Here is a 24,774-nt window from a genome sequence, read left to right as displayed (position 1 = left end):
CTGCTGACAACCAATCAGAACCAGCTAGAGGAGCGTTGACGGGCCTTTTTTTTTTAAATATAGATTTATTGACAGTATAACGTGTACAACTATACATGCAAAATGACACCATTAGGATAATACATAACTTAGGGACTGCACGTCAAAGAAAAAGGACAGACAGTCAAAAATAAATAAATACAATTTGGTCCACGGAGAAAGTAACAATTTATATATATTAACGTGGGTAGATGAGGACAGAGTTCTACCAGCTTTTTGGTTTACAGACGATAAAATATAGTTAAAATAGTTTGAATATACAAATCACTTAACTTATTGAAAAGTCGAAAAAATGGTTTTGTGCCTATATAGTCAAAACAGATGAATGATTGTGTCAGTATGGGAGATGCAAAAGGTACAATTCACATTCAAATTTGAGAAAAATAAAACAAACACAGACATGATAGCAGCTGTGAAGTAATTTCTATGAAACTTCTTTCACCTTGTTAACCAAATGGTAGTTTTGAAGAAAATTCCAGATTTCAGCACATATATTTAAACCCTAGTAACACAGAACATATGGATACTGTTTCTATGGTCACAAAGACTACCATTCACTCTCCAAACACACTATCTTGTGGTTGTACTTGTGGTTACTGTTACACAACATTAGGGTAGGTTGTTTTTGGTTGATCTATCAATGATGACTGTAACATTGATATTTTACACTCACTTACTAGGCTACCAATTTGCAGCCTATGCAAAATGCCTTGATAACGGGACTAGGAATAGCACTGGGAATGGTATTCCAGATCTATTCTAGATGGGGAAAGTTCAGACATTCAAAGTCCCCCGCCTCACCCACCCCCACCCACACCTACATACACACACACATACATACATATCCCACTCTGTGCATATCACAGTTTTCACAGGCAGTTGTATTCGTCATGAGGTTTCATGGTCAAGCCCTAAAACAAATTCTGGGAGCTCAAACAGGATCTTGTTCAGCTGCAGCTCACCTGGAGTCTTCAAATGAAGAAGGCTGTGTGGATTGTGTTCTTGATTATATATAGTCTGACACTTACTACTCAGTTCTGAAGATGGAGACATGAACCTGTTGCTAATGTTAAATGACTTAGCACATAAACTGGGTAAGAAGCTACAACATCATTAAGACACAGCTACTATGCCATGTGTCAAGCAATCATTAGGACAGTTCCTTATCTCTGCTCAATAAAGACACAATCACCATCTGTGAACTGAAGGGCTTCAGCAAGTATAGAGCTGTTCAAGAAGAGCTACAAAGCAGAGAAACTTGAGAAGGTCTTTGCTCGGGGACAACTAGAGCAGGAACAAGACTAATTGACATTGGGTCACAGTTAAGCATCATTAACCGGGCCTTCCAGAAAGAGATTCATCCCCAGTCACCCAGAGCTTCAGTCTGTATGCTGCAAATTCACAGCAAATCCTCCCTCAACCCAAATATTCTTGATGAAATGATTGGTGGACTACAGTCTAACCCTAACCCTAACCCTAACCCTAACCCTAACCCTAACCCTAACCCTAACCCTAAGTCTTACGTTTCACCCCTTCATACTCCATACTGATGCTTCCAAGCAGGGCCTTGGAGAAGTCTTTTGTCAAAATCAAGGTGGAAAGATGAAGGTAATCATCTATGGCTCCCACACGCTCACACCAGCAGAGCAGAGCTACCATCTTCACAGCAGTAAACTCGAGTTTTTATCACTGAAATGAGCAATGTGTGACAATTTTAGGGATTACATGTTTTACGATCCCTATTTTATTGTTCACACTGATAATTATCCCTTCATTTATGTACCAGTAATGATTACAGCTAAGCTTCGCTGGGTAGTGAAACTCACAGATTTTCAACACCCATATGAGTCAGTCCAGTGAGAACTGCATTAAGAGAAAGTGTGTGCAGCCTGGGAAGGCAGTAAAGTAGCTCAGCAGGGAGAAGTGGCACAGATGGCAGTTCTCGGCATAACAACTGACCCACAAACTTTCCCAGTTATTGACTACAGCGACCTTGTAAGTAAACAGCAGAAAGATCCAACCATGTGGAAAATCTTCGAGGATCAAGGAAGGATCAAGCCATAGAAATGACCGAGGCCAGATGAAGGGCATTAGATAAAGCCATGAGGAAACTCTCCAGGGAGTGGAGCAGATTGCAGATTGGTCTTCAACAATCAACATTTGGTCTTCTACAAATTGGGTCCATGGGCTTAGAGATGTGTCACAAAACTTTGGTATAAAATAGGAGGAGAGTCTGGTTGTAAATGCCTCCAGTAAATACAGCATGCAGAAAGGGGACAAGTTTCAATATCAATATCAATCTTTATTTATATGGCACTTTTCATACGCTAGGTAGCACAAAGTGCCTCACAAAGGATAAAAACAGCAAAGAGAACAACAGAATTAAGAAAAGGACAGACACACACACATGCATACAACACACTTACACACACACCCACACACATAAACAAGCTGAGGCAAGCTGAGACATGGCTGGGCACCGAGACCTGAGGCGAAGGAGACGCCACCTTTGGAGGCCCACCAGGCCGAGGGAGGTCACGGTCCGTGACCACAGGTGGTACCGCCACAAAGACCACCCCGACCCGGACAGACCGGAGGCTCCACACCAAAGCACAGAGCCCCCTAACCACCCAGGCCAGGGTCGACAATGGGACAGCACCTCCAGCGGTAGACCGGAAACATCTCCCAGCCTGGCAGGCCCCCATGAGGAAACACCATGAGGAGACACTGGAGCTAAAAACTGAAAGACTGAAACAGTAAATGGGATAAAAGGTATAAAAGCTAAAAGCTGAGGAACTAAGAATTGGAGTAGTAAAACAGTACTAAGACTAAAACAGACTAAAACAGTAAATGGGATAAAAGGTGTAAAGACTAAAAACTGAGAATAAAAACTGAGGGAGTAAAACAGTACTAAGACTAAAACAGACTAAAACAGTAAATGAGATGAAAGGTGTAAAGACTAAAAACTGAGAGACTAAGAACTGAGGGAGTAAAACAGTAAAAGTGTCAAGTAAAATAAGGATAAGACATAAAATAAATTGAAAATAATCAGAAAATCAATTAAAGGCCTGATTAAAAAGGTGTGTCTTGAGGCTCTTTTTAAAAATCTCAACAGTCTCTGCAGCCCTGAGGTTCTCCGGCAGGCTGTTCCACAGTCGGGGACCATAATAACTGAAGGCCGCTTCCCCGTGCGTTTTAGTGCTTACATGTGGAATGGTTAAAAGGCCGGTGCCGGAGGACCTCAGAGTCCGCGAGGGTTGATAGAATAAAAGCAGGTCAGATAAATAAGTCGGGCCAAGACCATTAAGACATTTAAAAACTAATAAAAGAACCTTAAAAAGTTTATCAGATATTAAGCCATCAGTTCTAGAGGATTTGTTTAATTTCTATCAGTTCACTATTATGTTACTCAAAATTTTCCCCTAAACTCCCTATTCATCTGAAACACTATGCAATACTTTGTAGTGCAATCCCTTCTGGATTCTGGATTGTGCTGTTTGAAAATTTCACATTGCCTGAGCGTTCACCTCTGGAGCCAGTATAGACTGGTTTAAGTAGATAAAGAGGGGATTCAGCTGCAAGACACTCTGTGCTGGTTTACTCCTCTGACATCTTTTCTGTCACCAAAGCAACCGAAGGATGAGCGGTGGTCATGTTCAGGAAAGGCGACAGCTACAAAGACAGTGACACGACATACATATATAAAAATGGTAACCTGTACTGACTACCAACTTTGGATTGAAATGCAGACAAATTGTAAAGCATATATACAAACATGGCACAGAATATTAGGTCATTGTAACCATGATGATGGACAAAAGTTGTAGAGAGTAGTAAAAAGCATGGAGATTATGGTGTGTGAAGGGTGCATTAAGGGCAAATTTATGAATGACAAAAAAACCCAAAACAAAATGGAATCTAGAGCTATAAAGCTACTGGAGATGATTCATATTTAACTAACAGGCCCAAGCAAACACCCAGCATTGGAGGACTTACGTCTGCCCAATCCTCCTGTGTTGTTCTGTCCAAAAGACTAGTGAAATGAATTTTATGATTTCTGTTCTTTGACTTCTTTTTTTCTTTTTGCCACCAGCCTTGTCTGCCACACTAAGCCTTGTCTCGTCTGCCTGTCTGCCTACTGGACTTTGCCTGCTCAACTAGTTTGTAGAATTGTTCCTTTCTAAACCATCTTAACAGAAAATCTTCCTTATTTTGGTCTGCATTGTGGGCTCAGTGCCCCCAGAAAATGTAATCTTAAACCGAAAGGATTTTAAAACAGCTCGTTTACACCTACCGATTGATGCTTGTTTGCAATCTTAACAAGTCACTTTATGGCTTTATGCGTGCTTGCCTGTGTGACAATGGTTTCAAACAAAATCCTACTGATCATTGTGTATATTCAAAAGTGAACCAAATTGAAAACTAAACGTCCTGGTGGAAACATGCCCTCCATTTGAAAACCTAGTCATTGATCTTCCCCGCTATAATGGAAAAGTTGTTACATTTGTTGTTTCCAGGAATGTGAATGACTTGTAAATGTTTTTTGCCTTGATGCAATGACATAATTTAAGCAGCTTACCTGCACCTTTCTAGCTTGGTACCTTACATAATACATATATACATACATTACATATGATGATGGAGAAAGTATAGAACATGTGACCATAAAATGTAAGAGTAAATAAAAATAGAAGGGGCTGGAATAAATTTAGCTGTAATATAATTACAAAGAAAACATTCAGGGATCGGGTCACTAGATGTAAGAGGAACGTGTTATGTAAAAGGATTTGAAAAAGTATCTCAAGGTTAGCCTGTACGCCATTGTAATTGCAATCATATACCACATGGCGGCAGTTACACAGACGGTATTCTGCTGCCGACGTAGAATACCAGAGAAGAAGAAGGCCTCCATCATCTTCTTTCCTCTTCCTCTTCAGCCAGTGTCGTTTTAACGTGTGTGCGGCGTGGACTGATAAAATTTGGTGATATTGAATAACTCAGTCTGTACCGGTTGGAATTTGAAGTCCACTAAGATGCCGGCGTACTTTCAGAGGCCAGAGAATGCTCTGAAACGCGCGAACGGTGAGAAGAATATATTAATTTCCTATTTGTAAGGGTGCTAATGTCAGCTAGCTTGTCCTAGACGTAACTGCCGCCATTGCTAAAGCGGCGCACCATTAGCTGACGGTCACGCGGGGAATCTATTGCACGTTTTTAACATATTCGGACCACAATCCACGCTAATGGTAACATACATTCTTTTCGATGTAACTCTTAGTTCGTTTGACTCGAGTTGGCTTGTTCTGCGCAACTGTAAAATCCCAGGCCTAAAAATGTCTGGGAGCCATTACTCTAAAATTGACACATAGGTTTAAGGTGTGATTATGTGTGTTGAACCGCGTGTCATTGAAATCCCATATGTTGACTGGATCATCTGCTTTTGCACAACAGAATTTCTTGAGGTCGGCAAGAAGCAGCCCGCCTTGGATGTTCTGTATGATGTCATTAAAAGCAAAAAACACCGAACATGGCAGAAGATCCACGAACCCATCATGCTCAAGTACCTGGAGCTCTGCGTGGATCTCCGGAAGAGTCACCTGGCCAAAGAGGGTCTCTACCAGTACAAGAACATTTGTCAGCAGGTGTGTAGGAAGACACTGAGGCAGTATGTTGGAGAGTGACCTGTTTATACAAAAAGCTCCATTTTTAGTTATTAAGACATCCAATTGATGCACAAAAACACAAGAACAAATGTAGAAAAAGGGAAAAATAGAATAGTTGTTGTGGCACTGAATTCATTAACCTTGCCAAATAAACAATCACGACTGTTTTTGCAACTATAGTTATTTCATTTAAGCTGTATCTTTGAATTTGTCTGAATTTATGTAGGTTCTCAAAGATCCAGGTACCAGTTACTTAAATCCAGAGCAGCTGGATTCCAGATGAAGCCTTTGGGAGCACAGGCGGAAAACCTTTAAACAAGAATAGAAGTCCAATTATCCTGGATTAGCAATTGGCTAATCTAAATTAAGTTGTAGGGAACTATGTGGCCACAAATTTTACAACTCTAAACAGTACTAATTTTTACATAACAATGTTACTGAAGTCAGTTTAACCAGGTAACTGTAAGTCACATATGAAGAATAAGAAACATCGAATAGGGACTGTGTAACCCTGGTTTTGCAAGGTGAGCTGCAAGACATAATGAATGTAAATTAAAATGATTAAAACATCACTATGTGGAAGTATTGTACTGTAGAATAAGAGAAAAGTCATGAAATGGAGGGGAAAATAAAATACTGTACTTTATATTTTTACAATATAGTAGCCTAGCTGCCAATAACCAAGAACCCAAGGTTTTGACCTCCATTTAATAAATGCCGCTCTGAATAAATGCCAGGGCAATTTGCATTTTAAGTCATTACTTGCATTTTAATTTTAATGTCCAGAGATAGAAAAGGATGAACCTTCCTGAAGAGAGAGGTTTATTTATAAAGCAACATGGAGAGATGAAAATGTAAGACACTGTGCTTGCCCGCCTATAGGGGACGCCACACTCCCGAAAGTGAGGGTAATATAGAATATATTTTTACAAATTCAGTTATAAATATTGTTTTTATCCACTAGTGTGTATGTCTACATGCAATATGAATGATCTAAACTACATTTCCACCAACTGACATTAATTCCCCAGTGAATATTAACAGGCAGACTTGTGTATTGTTTCTGTCTTACAGAACTTTTATGTAAATCACATAACTTTGCCCTCTTTCTTTGCCAACAAATACAAGTGTTCATACTCGTATAGGGCTGTTGATGAGAGCAGGTTGGTCGTAATTGCTTTCTCTGATTTCAGGTGAACATTAAATCTCTGGAAGATGTAGTAAGAGCTTACCTTAAACTGGCAGAGGAGAAAACTGAGACAGCCAAGGAAGAATCTCAGCAGATGGTTCTGGACATTGAGGATCTGGACAACATTCAGACTCCTGAGAGGTTGGGAGGATATATTATTTGTATAGTGGAAACTATACAATTTATGTTAAACAGCTAGATTTAAGCTGACTTTTGTGATTTCCAGTGTACTTCTAAGTGCTGTAAGTGGAGAGGACACTCAGGATCGTACTGACCGCCTGCTTCTCACTCCTTGGGTGAAGTTCTTGTGGGAGTCCTACCGCCAGTGCCTGGACCTGCTGCGAAACAACTCCAAAGTGGAGCGCTTGTACCATGACATCGCTCAGCAAGGTATTTAGGGATACCTTTTAATTACATTTTGTTTTTACTGTGAAAAATGTGTTAAATATTTTATTACCTTTTTAATGTAAGGTATCTAATTCAGTCAAAAGCACAAAATATGACATTTAAAGCATCTTTGAATGATTGATGGATTGTTCATTTAGTTATTTTAAATTTCAGAATTGGCAGTAACACAAATTAACAATCATTAATAGTTGAATAAGCATGTATTTAAAGTAATATCTGATCATCTTTTCCCACAGCGTTCAAGTTTTGCCTTCAGTACACCCGCAAAGCAGAGTTCCGCAAGCTTTGTGACAACTTGCGTATGCACTTGGGTCAGATCCAGCGCCACCACAACCAGAGCACCGCCATTAATCTCAACAACCCTGAAAGCCAGTCCATGCACCTGGAGACACGCCTGGTGCAGCTGGACAGTGCTATAAGCATGGAATTGTGGCAGGTATGAATGCTTATTAAGTAGTAAGTCAGTTACAGCAGTGTCTGTCCATGTAAAAGAAACTATTAGTTGATTATTGAATATAATCTGAAGTGTTCAAGGTGAAATTTAAATTTTCATCAATCCGTTTTACTTTCAGGAAGCATTTAAGGCTGTGGAGGATATCCATGGCCTCTTCTCTCTTTCCAAGAAGCCTCCCAAACCACAGCTCATGGCCAACTACTACAACAAGGTGTCTACAGTCTTCTGGAAATCTGGAAATGCTCTCTTCCATGCCTGCACCCTCCATCGCCTCTATCACCTTTCAAGAGAAATGCGCAAAAATCTGACCCAGGAGGAAATGCAGAGGTAGCTTTACAATAAAATAGTATAAACAAGGTATGGTGTGGTGAATAAATTGTAACCTGCACTATTTTTAATCTTCAGAATGTCCACCAAAGTCCTCCTTGCCACGCTGTCTATTCCCATCACCCCCGAGCGCACTGACATTGCTCGGCTGCTCGACATGGATGGCATCATTGTGGAAAAGCACCGCAGACTGGCCACCCTCCTGGGGCTGCAGTCTCCACCAACTCGACAAAGTCTAATTAATGACATGGTACATGATCTAACACAGATGTTTTTATAAGAACCACCCCAATTGATTGTTTCTTTTTTCAGGGAAATGTTACATTTAATCTTGAATTATTGATTTGAATTTGCTAAAATACTTTATAATGCCTTTTATACCTTTTTTAATTGTAGGTGAGGTTTAATTTGCTGCAGTATGTTGTTCCCGAAGTTAAAGAACTCTACAACTGGCTTGAAGTAGACTTTCACCCCCTGAAGTTGAGTGGAAGAGTGACCAAGGTACACAAACGGCCACCTACTGTTTTCACTTAGCTGTTGCATTATATCCATTTCAGTAACTTGCATGTCAGGTATAGTAACAAGTGTTTTATTTAGGTGTTGAACTGGGTAAGAGATCAAGCTGAGAAGGAGGCTGATCTGCAGCAATATGTCCCTCACCTGCAGAGTAACACCATCTTAAGGCTCCTTCAGCAGGTAATTCCTTTTTTCCCCCCTGTGGAAATCTCTCTGTAGTCACATATACTTTATGACACAAAATTTCTGTTTGTTCTTCTGCACAGGTTGCACAGATATATCAGAGTATTGAGTTCACCCGTCTGGCCTCTCTGGTTCCATTTGTGGATGCCTTCCAGCTGGAACGCTCCATTGTGGATGCTGCTCGGCACTGCGATTTGCAGGTATCTTCACCAACAGGCCTGTGGACAATTGATAAACAAACTAATGGTAATGTTCTGAATGTTACATCCAGTTTTGAGTGAACTCTTCTCTGATTTAGGTCCGTACAGATCACACCACTCGCACTCTGAGCTTTGGGTCTGATTTGAACTACTCTACCAAAGAGGATTCCCCAGTTGGCCCTTTTCTACAGAAAATGCCCTCCGAGCAAATCAGGAACCAGCTGACTGCCATGTCTGCATCATTGGCCAAAGCTATCCAGGTCATCAAGCCTGCCTCCATCCTGGTGAGTTGACTTGCCTGTCCTTGTGGACACTGTTGTTGCCCAATTTTCTTATAAATGACGTTTAAGGCCAGATGTTGCTGACAATTTGTGATGTTTGTCCTTTCTCAGCAAGAGCGTGATGACCAGAGCCAACAGGCTATTGCCGCCTACTTAAAAAATGCTCGCAAAGATCATCAACGGATTTTGGCTCGTAGACAGACCATTGAAGAAAGAAAGGAGCGCCTGGAGAGCCTGAACATCCAGCGTGAGAAGGAGGAACTGGAGCAGCGAGAGGCTGAGATGCAAAAGGTTCGCAAGGCTGAGGAGGAGCGTCTGCGCTTGGAGGCCAAGGAGAGAGAAAAAGAGCGCATCATGCAGGAACACGAGCAGATCAAGAAGAAGACAGTCCGTGAACGTTTGGAGCAAATTAAGAAGACTGAACTCGGAGCAAAAGCTTTCAAGGACATTGATATTGAGGTACAATATAAGAGCTTAAAGTTGAAGTCTTAATTCAGGATTTGTGCCTGTCTGAGTTTTCTTCAGGTATTTCAATTGTCTCCCAATGATGAAAAACATGAACAGTTGGTTGATTGGAAACCTTAAAATTACACCTTGGTGTGAGTGTGTGGGAATGTGATGTACCAGGACAACCCCTCCCAGCAGGAATGGAGTTCTGATGTGATTTCTTCCACAACTGTTTTTATAGGACCTTGAGGAGCTTGATCCTGACTTCATTATGGCAAAGCAGGTGGAACAGCTTGAGAAGGAGAAGAAGGAGCTTCAAGAGCGTCTTAAAAACCAGGAGAAGAAGGTCATAAATCTGAGTGATGCAGGAGTCAAAATGTCCTGTGGAGCTTGTTTTGACATCTCCCTTTGTCTCCACAGATTGATTACTTTGAGAGAGCAAAACGTCTCGAAGAGATTCCGCCGATAAAGAAGGCCTACGAGGAGCAGCGCGTGAAGGACATGGAGCTGTGGGAGTTGCAGGAAGAAGAAAGGGTATGTACCGGTAATGGAAAACGAATCCACCGTGAAAGGTATTCAAACAGTGGAACGTTTGATCATTCAGGATTTAATGGAATCTTGCATCCAAATACTGAACAATAGTGTAAACAAACAAGTGTTTTCTTTGTGTTGTAGATCAGCAATATGAAAGTTGAAAGAGAGAAAGCTCTTGAGCACAAGAAACGCATGTCCAGGATGATGGAAGACAAAGAAAACTTCTTATCCAAAATCACTGCCGCCCGTAGCTTCATCTACAAGGTACGTTCAGCCCCTCTTATTTGTGAGGAGTAGTGCAGTGTGGAAAAGTTAATGGTTACTTTCTGTGAACATGAGTATCTGACTTGGAGGTCTATCCATGGAATCTTTTGTCTTTCTGTGTGCTTTCTGTGTACCGGTGGTTTAAGGATTGCTGTTCTCTTTCTCAAGGAAAAACTGAAAGCTTTTGAGGAGCGCTTGGTGGAGGAGAGGAAGAAGCGCTTGGAAGAAAGGAGGAAACAGCGCAAAGAGGAGCGACGCAACACTTACTACCGCCAGAAAGAGGAAGAGGAGCAGCGTATCCATGAGGAGCAGCTCAAGAAAGGTAATTAGTACATTTCTGCAGGTCTGACTTATGAGTGAGAATATAAATAAAGGGAATAGTAATGCAAGCAAGAACCAATCTCAGCATGGTGGCTTCCTTACCTATGCCACATTGTTTATTTTCATGAAAGAAATGGTACTTCTAACGGCACATAATTTGAATGTTGCGCAATTGCAAGCATTTGATAGTTGGACTCGACTGAAGGCAGCAGATTCATTCTGGGTTCACACTGGACACGGAAGCGCTGTGAAGAAGCGGAGGCACTTTTGTTTCGGCGCCCATGTTAACAGATTGTCGTTCACACCAGACGCGACGTGTCACTAATGACATAGCAATCGTTTCGACACTTGCTGTATTTTGTCAACCCGGCAGGAAGTCAAAGGAAAAAATGAAGGAATCCATTTTTTCATAAGACAATTTTCAAAATAAAACACTGCGATCAATGCCACAATTACTTTTGTGTGCATTTATATATTTATTTCTAAACAGAACACACACACACACAAAGGGGAGACTGTACTGGGAAACAGGAAGGGAAATGAAATGAATAATAAAAATTAAAATGAGAAACATTTAAGATTTCAGCTCTACAGACCACAATACAACTACACAACACGGGTATGAGTAGACATCAGCTGAGGATCAGATCGCAAATCCACCAGGACAGAGAAATTCGGGCTTGCGCTTCATGGGTGCTTCTGTACCCAGTGTGAACCTGTTGTAAGGACTACGATTGCTGTTGTCCTGTGGCAAATCAAGATGCTTAGAGAGGCCTGAATTGGTCTGATTAACAGTGTCCAGGTGAGCTACTGGTCAGAAGGGATCGATGAATCAAATGGATTTTTATGGATTATATTCACAATTCAGATATGTGCAGGAAGCTCAAAGCGTTCCAGGTTTCAGAGATGATAATCTTAGTTATCTAATGTGCATACATAGATGAGTACTGTATTTTCACGACCATAAGGCGCACTGTAATAATAGGCGCAGTCTCAGTTATGGGTGCTATATCTGTATTTAAAACATACATAAGGCGCACCGTATTTTTAGGCGCATGCTGAAACATACAGTAAAAAATGACAATGGAAGTAAAACGGTGAGTTTCGACACATTTATTGAACAAAACATTCATTCTTCCGCCACAAAACCATCAAAGTTTTTATCTTCTGTATCTGAATTAAACAGCTGCGCTATTTCAATGTCCAACATCCCGAATTCCTCTTCTTCATCATCTGACCGGTTCCGCTTCAGCGTTGATGCCGACTTTTGTGAAAGCTCTTACAATACATGAAGACGGTATCATAGCCCATGCGTCTACAATCCACCCGCATATGGTGGCATAACTTGCCCACCGCTGTGGCTGGGCGCGGTTATCTTGTCGCAGCAGTAGGTGCAGAAGAGGGCCACCCTCTCCTGGTAATCCGCGGGCAGCCGCTGCGCAACAGTTGTCCCTGTGCGCATGTAGAGATGCTGCCTCCTCATAAAGCGAAAACACCAAGACGGGCCTCCTTGGAAGTGCTCAATGTCCATTTCTTCAGCAATCGCTTTGGCTTTCTGTCGGATGGTGACAGTATGACGCCCCTTCCAGTTGTTCGCTGTTCCACAACCAACTGTCCCGCTTGGTCTTCCAGTTTGGGCCACCTTGCTTTGTTCCCGTGGAAACTCAGCTTCGTCTTCCTCACTTGGCGCAGTTCACTTTCTTGTTTTCTCCACTTTCTGACCATGGACTCATTTACATTAAAATGTCTTGCAGCTGCTCGATTGCCATTTTCAGCTGCATATTCGATGGCCTGCAGTTTAAAGTAAGCCTCATACGCGTGTCGCTTACCGCCGGCGCCTTTTAGGGGATCCTTACGCGTAGGTGTGCCGCTAATCGATGGGCGGAGCGTTTACCGTAGTGCACCCACCAAAGGCACACAGCAGATTTTGGAACTCAGTCCACACACAAGGCGCACCATATTATAAGGCGCACCGTCGATTTTTAAGAAAATCTCAGTGTTTTAGGTGCGCCTTATAGTCGTGAAAATACAGTAGGGAACCAGAGCGGCAGCAGTAGAGGGTGTAGCGTTGTAGGGCTTTGTGACCAAAGCCTCTTGGCTTCGGTCCTTTCTGGGCAGGCGTGACTTGGAGCAGCAGCATCGCTGGACCTCAACTGACCCTTATTTTTTCACAGAGCGTGAGGAGCGTGAACGCCTTGAACAGGAGCAGCGAGAAGAGGAGGAGCGCGAGTATCAGGAGCGACTGCGTAAATTGGAGGAGCAGGAGCGAAAACAGCGTGCCCGCCAGCAAGAAATTGAAGAGCGAGAACGCCGGCGCGAGGAAGAGAGGAGAGGCCAAACTGAAGAAAAACCCAAGGTACAAAAGAGCTTTGTTTTGGTTTAAAATATAGAGAAATTACATTTCTGTAAACAGGTTTTCCAAAGTTGGCTAATTTTCAACTGTAGTCTCTGGGGCAGGTGACTTGAGCACTATAATTATTATTAAAACACATTCAAAAAACAGTACTATGCCTACTCTGCATACAATATATTACAATGCGTACCATAAAATACAAATATACTTTCAGAGCAGATGGTCACATGCTTGACCATCTCTCAGCCATAGATTTGGATTTCTTTTAAAAAAGGTAATTTTCATACTCCCTGAACCAGGCCCTGTAGGATCATTGAATTTAACAAAATTATCCCTGCTCCGAAAGTTCTGGTTTCTAATACCATGACACTGATTATGGCCTTTGTCTTCCTCTGCAGTACTTACACAGCCTGATGTGAGCCCAGACAGGATGTCAGATGTACCTTGATTATGGCATTAAAATTCTGTACTGCTGTATTTGTTGACAGCGCGTTCGCGATCTGAGGTTCAAAACCAGTTCATTGTTAATATTCAGGCGTGGTTCTGTCAGATTACTGCATTGATTTTCAACACAAGGAAAAGAATAGAACCGTGCATTGAAGATCAGAATGTAATCACATGATCATTGAGATGTTTGTTGTTTGTGCAGGACTCTGGTGAAAAGGAAGAAGGAGTGTGGCGGAGGCGCACAGAGGGTGAATCGGAATGGCGGCGCCCCGGTGCTGACAAGTAGGTTTCTTTGTTTAACTCCAGTTAGTTTTTAGACACTTTTATAAGGATTCATTTAACAAATCTGTTCTCTTCAGGGAATGGAGACCGGAAGGTCGTGATGAGGACCGAGAGGAGAAAGAGAGTTCCTTCAGACGAGGCGAGGGATCTCGCAGGGGCGGAGATGATAGAGCTATCCGTCGTGGCTTTGATGACGACCGAGGTCCACGCCGCGGAATGGACGATGACCAGGGTCCACGCCGTGGGGGCGATGATGACCGAGGTCCCCGTAGAGGCTTTGATGATGATCGCGGCCCTAGGAGGGGTGAAGATGACCGTGGCCCCAGGCGTGGCTTTGACGACGATCGTGGCCCCAGGCGTGGCTTTGACGACGATCGTGGCCCCAGACGTGGCTTTGATGATGACCGTGGTCCCAGGAGAGGTGGAGATGACGACCGCGCCGGAAGACGTGGCTTTGATGACGATCGTGGTCCTAGACGTGGCTTTGATGATGACCGAGGTCCCCGTAGAGGAATGGATGACATAAGAGGTCCTAGGCGTGGGGCAGATGATGACTGGGGTTCCAGAAGAGATGAGGACAGAGGTGGAAGGAGAGGCATGGATGATGGACCGCGTCGTGGCGAGGACTCCAAACCCTGGAAGCCTCTGGGGAGACCTGGTAGGTCTCCCTCACCACCAGTTGACACCGTGGCAAAAGTCACATATGAAAAGTTATTGCCTTTCACACATTACAGCCTGCTTTTCACATCTGTTGTGGAGTTGTTAGGCTAAATGTAGGGATCACCAACATTTCACTAAATTAGTTCTTCCACAACAGACTTGATGATCGGTTTTTAAGACCCATTATTGTGACTTTTAGATGAGTAAAGCCCTTTGTGCATCTTGCTTTTCATGCTCCAGTCACTTTTTTTTTAATGCAATGACAATCCCCCCTTCTCAAAGCGACTCTAGTGCTGCTCTTAAGCCTTGCTTTAATATAAATTCACCACCAGGTGTCACTGTTCATGCTTTCAGACTGTAAAGATGCATAATCGCCTATTAGGGAGATGCATTTAATCAACCCCACATTCAGGACACAAATTGAGTGTACAGTGTAAACATTTTAGTAATCTCGGCGCCAATAGCTGCTCAGTAGTCGCATTACTCAGCAAGTCTTTGTGTGTGTTTAATAAAAGAAGTCCTCTTCTACAGGTGGTTGGCGTGAGCGAGAGAAGGCTCGTGAGGAGAGTTGGGGTCCTCCTCGTGGTGACGATGAAGGCGACGATGCTGATGAGTCCGAAAGATCCAGCGATCGCTTCAGAGACCGTCGTCCTCAAAGGTCTCATTGTCAGAACGACACTGGCTGCGGCCAAAACAACTTTTTGAACTCGCGATGACAGTTCATGTGACCATGTGATCAGGGACGACACCTGGAGGAGAGCAGCCCCAGATGAGGGATCCTCGTGGCGAGATAGTCGAAGAGATGATGCTGACCGTGAAGACCGCCGCGATCGCGACGACCGGCGCGAGCGCGACGACCGGCGTGACCGTGACGACCGCCGCGAGCGTGTTGACAGAGACCGTAGGGATGACCGTGAACCTAGAGGTCCAATTAGAAGTCAGGAGGAAGGTAAGCCAAAGCAGTCGAGTGAAGCTGCTCTTTGTTTTGAGCCAGCAGGGGGCGCTGTGTTCTTGGTAAATCCTACTTTTGATAGATGGCAAACACCTGAAACTTCACAGAACTCTCCTCTTTAACATGTGCTGATCCAATTTGTTCCCCCTTAGGCAATTCCTGGCGTCGTGGAGGTGAAGACAAGAGGGAGGAACGGGACAGAGAGCGACCCAAGGACAGAGATGAACACGATGCAGAGGAAGAGAAGGGTTGGCGTGTAGACAAAGAAAACCCTCGTCGCATCAAGAACGAAACAGACGACGATGGTTGGACCACTGTCCGCCGCTGAGCAACCCCCATCCTTTTGTCACTGCTTTATTGATTTGGCAAATGACAAAACATAGCATACATATTCTCTACCATTTTCCAGTTAGCTACAGCATCTCTTAGGCCCATTTGGTCTCCATTCGAACTGTATGTCTTGATGTTAATTTACTCTGGGAACAGCCCATATCTATCAATCTTCATCAGTTTGGAGCCAGAGCCTCATCACCGCCATCAGCCAGTGTTTACCCTCCCTGGTTTACCCTCCGTGGCCCATGTGCTCAGCGGGGTTCCACCTTTCGCAATTAACAAAATCAAACTAACCAACTTGCTCCGATCTCACCAGCTGCCTGTTTGAATGCATAAGCCTTTCACTCTGCTGGTCATGGAAAGTATGACAAATTCAGCCGTTTCTGCTTTTCAACTAACATTTCTTTACTCCAGGACGTCGAGGAGCTTAGATTTATGTGCATGCTTGAAGCTTCCTCTTCCTTTATCCCTGTGTGGTTTTATCTGGCTACACTTAATATCGTACCAGGTTGCAAATGTAGAGGTCAGGCCTTTAACAATAAAGATGTTTGCTCACCACGTGTTTGAATTCTGTCCTCCTTTATTGCCATTTAATGGGAGTTGAGGGGAGTGGCATTTTAATTAGGAGTGAACAGAAATGGTAAACACTTGCATCATTACCACTGAAGAAGTGGGAAGCGAGTGTGATTGTTTCACATCAAAAACATGTGTTTATTCAGCTTTCAGTCAGTTTGGTGCTGTAAAAGGAAATATCTGAATGACTGGGTAGCCCAACGTGTGAGGATGAACGAATTAGCCTTTGGATCATTTTTCATGTATTATTTACCAACATGGTCACAAAGATACTTGTAAAATCGACCATGACTATATTCTGGTAACTGATTTGTTTTCCTCTGAAATAAGGTAAACGTTATGAATGACGCTTAAAGGGAGCGTTTTAACCCCTGAAGTTGAGAGGGAAGTGATCACTAGAGGTCACTAAAGCACCAGGAAAGGGATCAGCATGTCGAACTGGGAGAGCTGGGAACGAACGTAGTTCAGTCAGAAAAGTTGCAAAGGGATTGATCACGACCATTACATTCATAACAGGCTGAACCGGACAGACAAAGCAAGATAAAGGGTTCCTTTTGTTGTTTTTTAATGAGCAAAAATGGCCATTCTGGACAGACTGTAGATTTTACTACTACTAAACTACCGATACAGTAGTTGTGCTGGATAGTTTAAAAAGGTAATATTTGATTCACACTAAGTCCCAATGGCATGATTGTGTCTTTGACTGTAAGCTGCATTTAATAACCGCGTCTGCTAAAGGAAGAAAATATATTCGAGAAAATTTATTATTATTATTAGGAAAATTAATAACAACAATAATAATTATCAATTGGGATAGTAAATTATAATAAATTATAATAGTAATATATTGAGTATGTGTATTATTTCGCAATGAAGAAACTCAGCTGAAAACTGTTTTAAAACTCTAGCACGAATAAAATGTTGGCACCTCGGTAAAATAGTACTACTACTACTACTACTACTACTACTACTACTAATAATAATAATAATAATAATAATAATAATTCAATTTTCTATCTGTTATAAGAAACGACATAAGACATTCTTAATAAGATATTTGTTCCAAGATTTAAATTCCAACATAAATAAATAAAAGATTTTTCTTTTAAAAATAGAACTAAAGTGTTTCCGTCACAGATAAAATTATGTTTCAGCAAATGTTTCGACCAGATGCCCCAGCGGGTGCGTGCATCGTCCCTTCGCGGAGGCCCAGGGTGCAGCTCCATCCTCGCTGCTGCACCTGAGCGGGGCCATGAGAACCGCTGTGGCCGCTCTCATGGCCCCGCACAGGACACCTCAGTCAGGACAAAGCTCTTTCTCCCAGTGGCTCTTCTGAGCGTCTCCACTTTGAAACGTATCTCAGCAGAAACAGAGATGATACCTGGGATCGAATCTAGAACACTTTGTGCACATAATCCAGTCAGCAAAACCGGAAGGAAACCGACGATTAAATGAAACCGAACTGACCAATTAAGGTCGTAATTGAGATCGGCGCGTCGGAGGCAGCATTGTTGTGCGCGAGAAAATAATAATAATTAATAAATAAATAAAAAAGAAAGCCGAAACCACACACGCGCAGACACAGAGAGACCTTGGAAAATCAGTTTGAACCTGTAAATGCAAATAAGCAAGCTGGATCTATTCTGCCGCTCCAGATGTGTGCGTGAAATGTCCTGGAGATATAAGTGCGTGCGTGTGAGTGTGTGTGTGAGTGGAGCAGGGGGGGGATGCCCTTCTCTGGTCGAAACGTGTTCCGTGTGGCGCGCCCGAGTCCGCCTCTCCGCGCCCCTGCTTCCCATTGACGTACTTTTAAAGCGTCTACCCCTTCTCCACCTTAAGCGAGCAGCAGCGGCAGCGACCAATCACCATGCTATTACAGCCTTCAGAGGAAGCTGTTTATGGGCGAGCAGCGCTAATTAGGCTCATGAACTAACAAATCTGCCTGCACCAACACGGCGAGGAAAACGATCACATCCATGGATTAGTCTGGGAGCGGACGAGCACTTTTATTTGGGCTTTCTTGACGCTGTCGCTTCTTCCCAACTACTCACTGCGCAGAAACTTTCCCTCTTTCTTTGGTGTGGAGTATTTTTTAAGCGAGAACCTCTTAGACAACTTCAGCTTAAACTGGGGATTCTGGACTATCAGACCATGTTTCAACCTACACCCAAGAGGTGTTTTACTATAGAGTCTTTAGTGGCGAAGGATAATCCTGTACCGGCGTCCCGGTCCGAGGAGCCCATCAGGCCAGCAGCTCTCAGCTATGCAAACTCAGGCCAGATGAATCCTTTTCTCAACGGCTTCCACTCCAGCGGTCGAGGGGTCTATTCTAACCCAGACTTGGTGTTCGCTGAGGCGGTCTCTCATCCGCCAAACTCCGCCATCCCGGTGCACCCGGTGGCCCCGCCGCACGCTCTGGCCGCGCACCCCCTTACATCCTCACACAGTCCGCACCCGCTTTTTGGCAGCCAGCAAAGGGACCCGTCAACTTTCTACCCCTGGTTATTACACAGATATAGGTACTTGGGCCACAGATTTCAAGGTAAGTTTCCAAAGTGCTTCCATTTGGCTCACTTTTACGCACAAACCGTGTCGAGCGGCTGGAAGGTGTTTCCTGAAAGTCACCAGGACGTAGATGGAATTTAAAAAATGTGAATTTACGGCAGAGAAGGATTTACTTTTTTTAACGATAAAATATTAGCCTGGAGAATAATTTCAGTCAAACTATAAAATAGTGTCTTCATTTTCAAGAACAAAGTCTAAAATGACGCATTTGTCATCCAAAACTGAGGGTCGTTCTGTCTGCTGGAGCTACCAAGAGCGAAGTCCGTCTATTCGTGCTCAAAGAAAATACTGCAAAGTCAATTCGATTGTGATATTTTAGTTGACAGTTTTCCGGGCTGCTCGCGTGTATAGCTGTGAATTATTGACGCAATGACGGGCATCTTCAGAAATGACAGGGCATTGAAAAAAAAAAAATTTATTAGAGATTATAAGACTGAAAAATTGAAATATTTAGGGTTTTTAATGGTAAAATGTAAGGCTAGTTGGGATTTTAATGGTCGTGGTGATTTATTTTATTCACGGAATTTGGGTTTAAGTGAAACGAAGACAAAAATTTGTGGGCCTATTTAAAATTAATAATGTAATAATTGTAATATTTTTTTACTGTTATTTAGCTTAAATCTCTTTATTCTGCTTCTATTTTACACGCGTCCGTGTGCAGATAATTGCATTTAAAGTGCACTTTGGGTTGCAGCCGCGCATTCACTTGTTTTTGGCTGTGATGTGTTAAATGTAGCAATTCAGCAATCCAAAAAAATTAATTTTCTTTAGACGATGTGATTTCTATCTGGCGTCTTTAATACATCTCAGACATAAATGGATCCGCCGGGTCTTCGTCTGCCCTCGGTGTCGTCAGCTGTGGCGCACAGGCCCCGCTGCTGCTCACACAAATGGTCAGAAAGTCGATTTAAAAACTGATGTGACAGACCTTCGTTCTCTTCACGTTCGCAGGTAATGAAACAAGTCCAGAGAGTTTTCTTTTACACAACGCCCTGGCCAGAAAGCCCAAAAGAATCCGGACAGCTTTTTCACCTTCGCAGCTCCTGCGGCTCGAACACGCGTTTGAGAAAAACCATTATGTGGTTGGAGCAGAGAGGAAACAGCTCGCACACAGCCTTAGTCTGACAGAAACTCAGGTAAGAGCACTTTCTTTTTCAATTACACTTTACACTGAAGATGCGATTTTACTTGGATATTTTTACGCACGCTTGGCTTTGTGTGCGTTTGTTTGCAACTCTGGATTTAAACTACCACTATTGTAAATGGAATTATTAAATTCGTTTCTTTTTAAGGTGATAGAATGTGACAGGTTTGTGACATTCTCCTGATGGTTTTTGACACAGCGTTTTAAAAGCATGCGGCTGTAAAATGGAAATATTTCAACATGACAATTATAAAAGGCAAAAAAAAAATCGCTGCTATCAAAACATCATTTAAAATAACCAGAAATTAAATAGTTTCTCCGCAGCAGAGTCCATAAATACACGCTGTCAAATGAAGACAGAGGCTTACTGTTGGATCAGATCCACTGTCATTGTATAGGCCTAACCTCGTTTTAGGAGGGGTTGAATTACTTTGTTTTGGGGGGGAGAATGTTGCCTTTCAAACGGAGGATAAATTAAGCAGTTAACCATTTTATGGGGAAGGCGACACAAAGAGCGAGGCGGGTTCAGTGAATTCCCTCTGCCATATTTAAGATGTCGTTTGAGCCCATCGACCGCTGCCTTTTGTCCGCTGTGTCTGCCGTAGACGGCGGGGCCTTTGGAGGAGGTGAGGGGAGAAATAAACCATCACCTACTTCAATTAGGCCACTGAAGGCTTATTAAATGCACCTCGGTCGCCTTTTAAGCGCTTTAAGGGCTGCAGAGGGACAAAGCAGCGGCGGACAGTTTATCGATCTGGATGTTAATTCACTGCACCATTTAACACGTCGGTGTAAAGCTGCGTGTTTGTGTGTGTGTCAGTGTCTGTATTTATATTCACACGATGTCTGGAAAGTATTTAGAAAATGTGCTTTGACCTACTTTTAGACGAAGCGTCAAAAGTTTTTGCAAGTATAAAATGTTTGGGATGGATTGTATAAAACGCTTCAATTTTCTTCTTTATTCCCCCATTTTTTATTTTTGCTGGCGTGCTGAAATTGTAACATAATTCGTCGAGGTCTATTTTCAGTCGACTGACCTTTGAGAGGCAGCTCGCGTTCTAGCGTGATCGGGGTCAAATGCAACACGGGGAGACAATTTTCATGTGTTGTTTTGGGCGTTTTGGTGTGACTGGGGTGCGCGCTTTTGCTCGGTGATGCTTGTTTATTGAGGCTGCGGCTGTGCTTCCCATCACCAGGCCACAATTTAAGTTTTTGTAATCGCTCTTTCCACTGCACCACTGCTGGTTCTTATCTGGCCGTGTCGCACCAACAATGCCTCCTTTTTTACGCGTAGTTTTACGCACCGCGCCGAACCGACTTGATCTGGCGATACTGATCCAGGCTTTTGTTTACTACCTCACCGCCCCCTCTCTCTCCAGGTAAAAGTGTGGTTTCAGAACCGGAGGACTAAGTTCAAGCGACAGAAGTTGGAGGAGGAGGGCTCTGAGTCTCAGCAGAAGAAGAAAGGATCGCATCACGTAAACCGGTGGAGACTGGCGACGAAACAGTCGAGCCCGGAGGAAATTGATGTCACTTCGGACGATTAAAAAAAAAACTATATAAACGTCTGATTGATTGAAGGAGGACATGGATAAAGGATGCCGAGAGAGTACAAAGCCAATGTCACATCTCAGATTTCTTCGGAGATCGGCAGCTGTGGGTGAGAGAGGCCCGGCCGGTGGCCCAGCTGTCACCGCGGTGGGGTCCGTCAGGCCACGTCACCCAGGAAAACGTGACGGACGGTGTCTCAGTCCGCCTTGAACCCTTCTACACACAGATCACCAATCTCACAACACCTTTCCCCCCCTCTAATTCCCATTGGACATTTGCACTTCAGATTTTTTTTAAAAGAAACAACCTTAAAAAAAACAACTAAAAAGAAAAAAAAATGAAACGTTTTCAACTCAAGATACCAAAACCGCTTTTGTAAAACTTGAACTGCATGGCATAGTTTTAACTTCCATTATAGTCCTTTTAATTTGACAAACCAAGAAGATAAATTTGGATTTTCTTTGAAAATTTATTTTCCAACTGAGAGATGTCGTACTTCTTCCTTTATACAGAGTGTGCAGTCTTTGATTCATGATTCTCGTGTTAAAAGTTATTGTGAAAACATGAAGTAGCGGTGCTGCGTTATAGTGTTTTTTTTTAAAAGAAAAGACAACAAAAAAAATCAAAAACGTTTTTTCTTTTTTTAAAATTAAGGAATCAAACCACAGATGAAGTACTTAAAGGGAAGGCATCAGGACATTCATTTGAACCTAAAGCTTTACCAATGTGTCGCGGTGGCCCCATGCAGCCCCTGTGTCAGGACTTGACCCTCCAGTGAAAGTTGCCACGAAGGATTAAACGCAAGAATTGAGAGAGGAAAAAAAAAATCTTCAAGCACTGAGCGTATTCCATGTACAGAAATGATAAAAAAGTTAATGTCTCTGTTAAACACTCTTTTACAGAATGTAAATAATTTATAATTTTTGTGTTTGTGTTAAGTTTGCTACAATTTTAACACAAAGTATACTTCCAAGAAGTATGTAATTGTCCATATTTTGTCAATAAAGTTTTATCAATATGTTGCGCGCAGTACAAGCAGAGACTTTTGATTCTAAGAGCTGCTGGAGGCCTCTGGTGAGGCGAGCTTGGCTCGAACTGTTGCGCCGTTTAGTGGGAGCGAGGCTAGCGTCGGTGAGCTGCAGGAGATGCGTTTGGCTCCAGGACGGAGCTGCGGTTGTCCTCGGCCCTGATATTTAACCGGCGCTGGTCGTGTTTTTGAAGCGCTGTAGTGTCTGGCTCGCTCCAGCCACAAAGAGTCCCTGCAAGCTTTTGTGAAAGTGCAAATCAGTTTAGGCAATTATCATTCGAGTAATATGAGGGGGGTGGGTGGAGGGGGGGGGGGGGGGGGGGCGCATTGCCCAGTGGTCCACTTTAATCTTTTAATCCACAGATCCAAGGGGGTTTGGTTGGACATAATTTAGTACAATCTGACTACCCCTCACGACGCGATAAGGGAAGGTTGCGATGTGCCGCAAAATGGGATCTTTGTTTAAAATCTTGCGTGCGCCGTCGCTTTGCGAGCTGCGGGGACATGACAGGGTTCTCTAAGATCCCGAGGACGAAGACTGAAATAGATTATTTACAGCAGGGAGCAGCCGACAGAAAACAACGAGTGCGTCCTTAAAAAAACAAAAAACAACCCCGCATTTTAAATAGATTATAATTTTGAATGCTCAACAAACCCAACTTTACTCTTTTCTGGTGAGAGGTGATTGTTAATTGTTTCGCAGAGCTGTTTTTTTCGGGGTTGGTTAGGCGAGGTGCTATATAGGGAATTCTTAATCGGTCCAGATTATAACAGCAATAAAAATCTTTAGAGAATACCATTAGCTTTGGAAAAAAAACCTAAAAGCTTTATTACAAACCCAGCTTTGAAATAGGGGGATTAGAGGCCTGAAAGGGTCCCACAATAGTTAGAAGAAAAGGTTTCATGCTAATGAGGTTAATGCCCTTTGTATCTCCGGACTCCACAACTTCATTACTCCTATCTCGGGCAACACCGAGCGGCTCAGAGCCTCACAATCCACTCGAGCTTTTCCCTACCCTGCCTCTAAAGAAGGATTTGATAGCAGTCCTGTTCAAACTAGATAATTATATCTTTTCAAGTTGGAATTAAGATAAAGAAAGTGCAGTGGAGGCGGTGAGCCTTGATCCGTCGCAAACAAATTTGGCGCAGCCCTCCACGCACCCACCTCCCTCTTGTGTGCGGCTGCACGGACGCACGGCAGACAGACAAGCTTCTCATTAATGGCTCTATTTGATCAATTTTTACTTATTTTAACCCGCGAATATTCGGTCTTTTTTCAGCTTTGTGCGCCTTCTCTTGGGAATGTAATGCTGTTTTGCGGATGAGTAAAATGTGATTACATTTATAATTTTGTGTTATTGTAGCAACACCAAAAATGGCTTGACAGACGGGGGTATTTTAATCAGAGGAAAACTGCTGCACAACCATCGTCAGCTCTCAACCCTCATTTAGCTTAAATAATGACCTTAAATCCACAGAACGGACCCGGTGTCTGTGCATCCCGGTGCGCTAAAGGCCAGCTGGGGGGACCTTCGCTGAACCGCTTATCTAAACCAAGATACTCCGCTCCCTCTCAGGGGGGGTCAGCTGCTCCATAAACCATGTCAGCTCCTGAAACACTTTGATTATCCCTCAAATATTCACGGCCGTGCTCCGTTTAGGCGCGCCGGAACCTTCTCTTGGAGCAACATTTACTCCGCGCCGTGAAATGATTATCACTGAAAAGAGTGGTCGGCGCTATCGAGTGACCTCACTGACCCAAAACGTCTAATCTGCAATTAGTAGGTATAATTACGCCCGCTGACAACGCTAATGTAAAATGTGGCTCAGGAAGTGAACGCGCTAAAGACGTGCTCCGTATTAGCGCCGAAGGTCAATAATTGATTGAGCTGGAGTGGCTCTTGAAGGAAAGGATCTGGATGGGTTTGGGAGCTCCTAAGTTTAATTTCAAAGAGCAGGAGGGTCACATCAGGGAAAAATAAAGCGGCACCTGCAGGCCGACCCTGCCACAAAACAACGCGAGGACTAACTTGATCTGTCCCGCTTCACAAATTGCACATG

The 24,774-nt window shown here is 43.2% G+C and overlaps 2 protein-coding genes across 3 annotated transcripts; both read left to right on the top strand.

Annotated features, from left to right (window-relative positions):
• Positions 1 to 4,946: 4,946 nt before the first annotated feature.
• eif3s10 (eukaryotic translation initiation factor 3, subunit 10 (theta)) lies at positions 4,947 to 16,413 on the top strand. 2 transcript variants are annotated; one of them, XM_057047620.1, is made up of 22 exons: positions 4,947 to 5,121; positions 5,491 to 5,681; positions 6,896 to 7,032; positions 7,118 to 7,281; positions 7,536 to 7,735; positions 7,872 to 8,080; positions 8,159 to 8,330; positions 8,477 to 8,581; positions 8,678 to 8,776; positions 8,863 to 8,979; positions 9,078 to 9,263; positions 9,372 to 9,719; positions 9,949 to 10,053; positions 10,128 to 10,241; positions 10,383 to 10,505; positions 10,674 to 10,827; positions 13,001 to 13,182; positions 13,829 to 13,908; positions 13,986 to 14,566; positions 15,100 to 15,226; positions 15,309 to 15,517; positions 15,673 to 16,413. In XM_057047620.1, the coding sequence occupies exons 1-22, from the start codon at positions 5,073 to 5,075 to the stop codon at positions 15,846 to 15,848; spliced, it is 3,828 nt and encodes a 1,275-aa protein (XP_056903600.1). In that variant the 5' UTR covers positions 4,947 to 5,072; the 3' UTR covers positions 15,849 to 16,413. The 2 variants fall into 2 exon arrangements, with proteins under 2 accessions (XP_056903600.1, XP_056903602.1); XM_057047622.1 differs by having other exon boundaries at positions 13,829 to 13,909; positions 13,999 to 14,566.
• Positions 16,414 to 18,243: 1,830 nt separating this feature from the next.
• emx2 (empty spiracles homeobox 2) lies at positions 18,244 to 22,721 on the top strand. Its single transcript, XM_057048114.1, has 3 exons — positions 18,244 to 18,968; positions 19,943 to 20,127; positions 21,515 to 22,721. Exons 1-3 carry the CDS (start codon positions 18,578 to 18,580, stop codon positions 21,680 to 21,682), a joined length of 744 nt encoding a protein of 247 aa, XP_056904094.1. The 5' UTR covers positions 18,244 to 18,577; the 3' UTR covers positions 21,683 to 22,721.
• Positions 22,722 to 24,774: the final 2,053 nt, after the last annotated feature.

Source organism: Takifugu flavidus, chromosome 11, assembly GCF_003711565.1.
Source record: "Takifugu flavidus isolate HTHZ2018 chromosome 11, ASM371156v2, whole genome shotgun sequence".
In the NCBI taxonomy this organism is placed as follows: domain Eukaryota; kingdom Metazoa; phylum Chordata; class Actinopteri; order Tetraodontiformes; family Tetraodontidae; genus Takifugu; species Takifugu flavidus.
Note: the sequence above shows the minus strand (reverse complement) of the source record. Positions and strands in the feature narration are given on the sequence as shown.